This window comes from Arachis ipaensis, chromosome B03 (genome assembly GCF_000816755.2).
Source record: "Arachis ipaensis cultivar K30076 chromosome B03, Araip1.1, whole genome shotgun sequence".
In the NCBI taxonomy this organism is placed as follows: domain Eukaryota; kingdom Viridiplantae; phylum Streptophyta; class Magnoliopsida; order Fabales; family Fabaceae; genus Arachis; species Arachis ipaensis.
In genome coordinates, this window is record NC_029787.2 from 35,916,602 (window position 1) to 35,918,155 (window position 1,554).

Here is a 1,554-nt window from a genome sequence, read left to right on the forward strand (position 1 = left end):
TAGTGATGAATCAATGATAGAGTTTGCGAAAATTCTAAAATAAATAATGAAGCATAAAAAGATTGAAAAACCAGAAAATAAAATAAAAAGAAAAAGGGCAGAAAAATTAAAAAGTAAAATAAAGGAGTATAAAAGGGAATTAAGTAATCTTCAGATCGAAATTTATGGCCTTTTAATAAAAATGATAGAAATAAGAATAAATATAAATAAGTTAGAATTAAACTTAAAAATTTTATAAATGCCTGGAAAACCATATTATGACTTAAAAGAATTAAAGCTGTTGAAAGAAAAAATGGAGAATGAAGTCGAAAAATTAAAAAGATATTTAGAAACAACAGAAAGTGTAGAAATAAAAGAAGTTTTTGAGGATTTGAGAAATTATATTAAAGAAAAAGACAAACAGATAAAAGATTTTATATATAATAATCCATGCAAAAAAGAATATTATAAACTAAAACAAGATTAAAAAATTATAAAAATAAAATCAGAATTATAAATATACATCAAGGACTAGTAATAAATGATCATATAACAAATACGAGAGAAATAGTAGAAATGGTCAATACTTTAGATTATGAATTTGCAAATTATTTTTATCAAAATCCTTTAAATAAAGCACCACTAATTGAATCTATACAAATTATAAATTTATTCGAAGTAAAATATGAAGAGTTAATAGAAATTTCGAAAAAGAAATTAAAAGAAAAGTCGACTATAAAAAATTGGTATCAGAGCCAAGTTAACGATTAAGGGTAACACTTTCTCTTTAAGCAACACTTTTAGTGACACACTTTTAAACCAATAACAACCACAAAATAAAAAATATCTTTAGAAAAAGTTGAAATTGACAATTTATCATAGTGGCCCAACATTAAAACTTACTAAATAAAGAATATCAATGATTTTCTTTTCAACCAAACCACGAATTCATGATTAGTCAATAGTAGTTTAAATTTGATAAAATAAAATAAAATAAAGTAGTAGGTGAAAATCGAGAATCGCGCATTATTATATAAAGCTTTAATTTCCAATTTTCCATCCACAAGCATAGCAATAATTTATAAGACCTCTTGTCTATAACCCCTCAAAACGATCCTATATTCTTTTTATTTCTTTCGTTGCTTCTAATAATTAAGGAAAACACTCACGCGGGCGCACACACAGGGGCGAGTCCTTACAATAGAGATGGTTGATAATGGTGTCTCTGATTCCTTATTCAAGATGCCCACCATCAAGTTTACTAAGCTCTTCATCAATGGACACTTTGTTGATTCCATATCAGGTTCCATCTCTATTTTTCTTCCTTTTTATTGATCCTTCATTTCATTTTACTACCAAGTTTGTTCCTTTCTCCTTTTTCCTTCAGTCTTTTCAATTCGCTGTATTTCATCCAATGTATATACATCTTTATGCTTCATTCCTTTAAAGAATAAAAAATAAAAAAGACAAAGTATTATATGTACCTCAGTTTTAGGGTGGTGGCTTCCAAATTAACGATACTTTATTTAATTGCACTAAAATGTTATTTTTTCCATTTTTTCCCCTCTCTATAAT

The 1,554-nt window shown here is 26.3% G+C and overlaps 1 protein-coding gene across 1 annotated transcript in view; it reads left to right on the forward strand.

Moving 5' to 3' along the window:
- LOC107630301 (aldehyde dehydrogenase family 2 member C4) overlaps positions 1,031-1,554 on the forward strand; it is a 12,219-nt gene continuing 11,695 nt past the window's right edge. The window contains exon 1 of the mRNA XM_016333401.2: positions 1,031-1,282. Coding sequence (XP_016188887.1) covers positions 1,186-1,282 — 97 coding nt within the window. The 5' untranslated portion in view covers positions 1,031-1,185. The remainder of the gene's footprint in view (positions 1,283-1,554) is intronic.